The sequence below is a fragment of the Diaphorina citri genome, unplaced genomic scaffold, assembly GCF_000475195.1.
Source record: "Diaphorina citri unplaced genomic scaffold, Diaci psyllid genome assembly version 1.1 scaffold2887, whole genome shotgun sequence".
NCBI lineage: Eukaryota > Metazoa > Arthropoda > Insecta > Hemiptera > Psyllidae > Diaphorina > Diaphorina citri.
In genome coordinates, this window is record NW_007380300.1 from 35,042 (window position 1) to 37,785 (window position 2,744).

At 38.2% G+C, this 2,744-nt stretch overlaps 1 protein-coding gene across 1 annotated transcript; it reads right to left on the reverse strand.

The window, feature by feature from the left end:
• Window positions 1-2,098: 2,098 nt before the first annotated feature.
• Window positions 2,099-2,719, reverse strand: LOC103519693. Its single transcript, XM_008484784.1, has one exon. It carries the CDS (start codon window positions 2,717-2,719, stop codon window positions 2,099-2,101), a length of 621 nt encoding a protein of 206 aa, XP_008483006.1.
• Window positions 2,720-2,744: the final 25 nt, after the last annotated feature.

Consider the following 2,744-nt stretch of genomic DNA (forward strand, 5'->3'; position numbering starts at 1 on the left):
ATGTTTCACAACCTGATATCAACTTCTTCCACGAAACATGAGAGGTTAAGCGCAACAATTACTTTGGTTAATAAAACATAAACTGTGATGGGGACTTAAAATTTTATCCAGAGCGATCAAAATTTGCCTAACAGTCGGTCCTTGGAGCCACATACACTGAAGTGAGACTTAGCATACCAAGATAATCATATTATACTCCTAAGTCGACAAACACGTCGATCTTGAGAAATAAGTTATCCATTCACAAACACATATAACTACTTTATTATCTCCATAACACTGTAATGACGGTAATGATACGACTTCTATGACGAGACCACTGAAGGAGCAACAAATACGCCATTCTAATTGGAAAGTTATGAAGAGAAAAACGGGGACCAAACGGGATATTTCCACCCCATTTTCGCCCCGATTTTGAAAATTTTCTGGGACCGATTGCAATACTTTTCCTCCATTACCCCCTTGTTAGGGTTCCCTATACTGTAAGGGTTAATATAGAAAGGTAAAAATTAGAAACGAATAAGGAAAGTAAAAAATTTCGAAATAGGTATTTTTTTCTTTTTGCCCTTTCTATGTGTTCAAGCATAGCCCGACCTATTCCTAGACGCACAAACAACCCCACAAAATTCACTTTCGTTGGCATAAAAAAGAAGCCCCCGGGCCAAGTCCGCTTCTCCCAAAATAAAATTCCAGAGTTGGCCCAAAATAATACCAACAAAACCTCCATCTCCACCCCCCCCAAAAAAATTAGAAATCAATTTTGTATTCTACTCCCGCCTCTTATTTCACTTTTCATAACTTGTGTTCTCCTACTTCACCGGTAGTACCTACCTTTTCCTTCCCCCCTCATTGCAACTCCTCTTTCTCTATTAATCACTTCTGCTTCCACGCATTGGGGCCGTCGCGGTGCCACCTACCTATCTTTACCAATAATTTAAAAAATAAATTTGGATGGGCAAAATTGTATATTTCTAAAGCATGTGGCCCCGCCCCGCATGGCGGTCAGGAAGCAGAGAGTGAGATTAGAGAAAAGGAGGTGCATGAGGTATATAAGGGAAAGGTAGGTGGCACGCCGCGCCCAATGCATTGAAGCAGAAGTATATATTAGAGAAAGAGGAGTGGCAATGAGGGGAAAGGGAAAGGTAGTAACTACGTTGAGAGTAGGGAGACCACAAAATTTATGAAGCTGATATACTCAGAGGCGGAGTACAACAACAATTGAGAATACTTCATAATCTTACTTATTGGGGTGGAGATGAAGTATATGTTTTAACATTAGCTTTTGTGGACACGATTGATTTAATTTGGGAGGAACGAGACCCAGATTGGGCGAGACTTTATATATGTCACGGATTGAGTGGCTATTTGTTCTGGGCTATCTCATAAGCTTTTTGCAGTAAACTTAGTTAATCAATAAGCAAGCTGACGGCGTCGTGTCAACAAAAGTACAAAAGTATATAGGACATGTAACAGTTCATTTGGTAAGGTTGGTACAGTTTGGGTATTCAGGAGTGTAAAGACAACCGTGACGCGGGAATATCAACATTCTATGTAGGTACCTACTTTTGAGTAATGTATTCGTCGGGTTCGTTCCGACTGGAAAAAATACCATAGTTAAAATAGAAATTTGCTCATGTAAGCTTAGTATTTGGGTATCAAATTCCCCGGATTTAAGCATACATGTATACTGATTGCCGTAGCAAGGATATGGACATTTCCGATTAAATTTTCCATGTGAACAATGCATAGTACATCATTGAGTTAGGTCTTAGTGACTTTCCGGCGACCTTTTCTGGAAAAATGACGTAATACTCCATCATTAGGCAACTTGGTAGTTCCGAACATTTCCAAGTGAAAATATTACCAAAAAATGAACATCATTGGAATAAGTTTTGGTAAGTTCCCGATCATTTACGAGTGAAAAAATAATAAGTAATACACTAATATCATTGGTTAAGTCTCTAATTTTAAATTTTTTTTTAATTTTATTTCAATTCACGGGGGCTACCCATTAGTACAGCAAGTCCCTAACTTAAAACTACAGTAAATTAAACAAATAAAAAATAATAATAAAAACACCAAAAGGCTAACAAAAAGGTTAGCTGTCAGCTACCTGGTGCAAGGAGGGAAGACTCAGAAGTTTTGATTTGATGGATGCAGGAGACTCATTAAGAACATCGATGTTGAAGGGAGGATTAGCCAGGATGTTGCACAATGTCATGCATCTGCTCAAAGGACTATTTTGTGCTATATTGGTCTTACTTTTCAGGACGGTGAAAATATCTTTATTTCGCGTGTTCATGTTATTAGTTCTGAAACCAAGTTGACCTTGAACATCAGCACATTTTATTTCGTTCTTGATTAGTTTGAGCAGAAACACAACATCAGCAACATCCCGCCTATGTTGTAAGGTTTGAATATTAAATGTCTTCATGAGCTCCTGATAGTTAATGTTGTTGGTGGTGTGATGTAATTTAAAGTTCAACATCCTAAGAAACTTTCTCTGGACACTTTCTATCTGATGGATATAGGTTTGGTACCCAGGGGACCAAAGTGTCGAGCAGTATTCCAGAGAAGAACGCACAAGTGAGCAATAAAGTGTTTTAAGGGAAGCAGGATTTTTGAATTCCTTAGTGTTTCTATATAGAAATCCAAGGGTTTTAAAAGCTTTATTGGTCACATATTGATAATGGGCGTTGAACTTCAAATCATGATTCATGACAACACCTAGGTCTGTTACTTGA

Coding starts and splice junctions, on each gene's coding strand:
- LOC103519693 (XM_008484784.1), bottom strand. CDS start 2,719: ATGAATCATGATTTGAAGTTCAACGCCCATTATCAATATGTGACCAAT.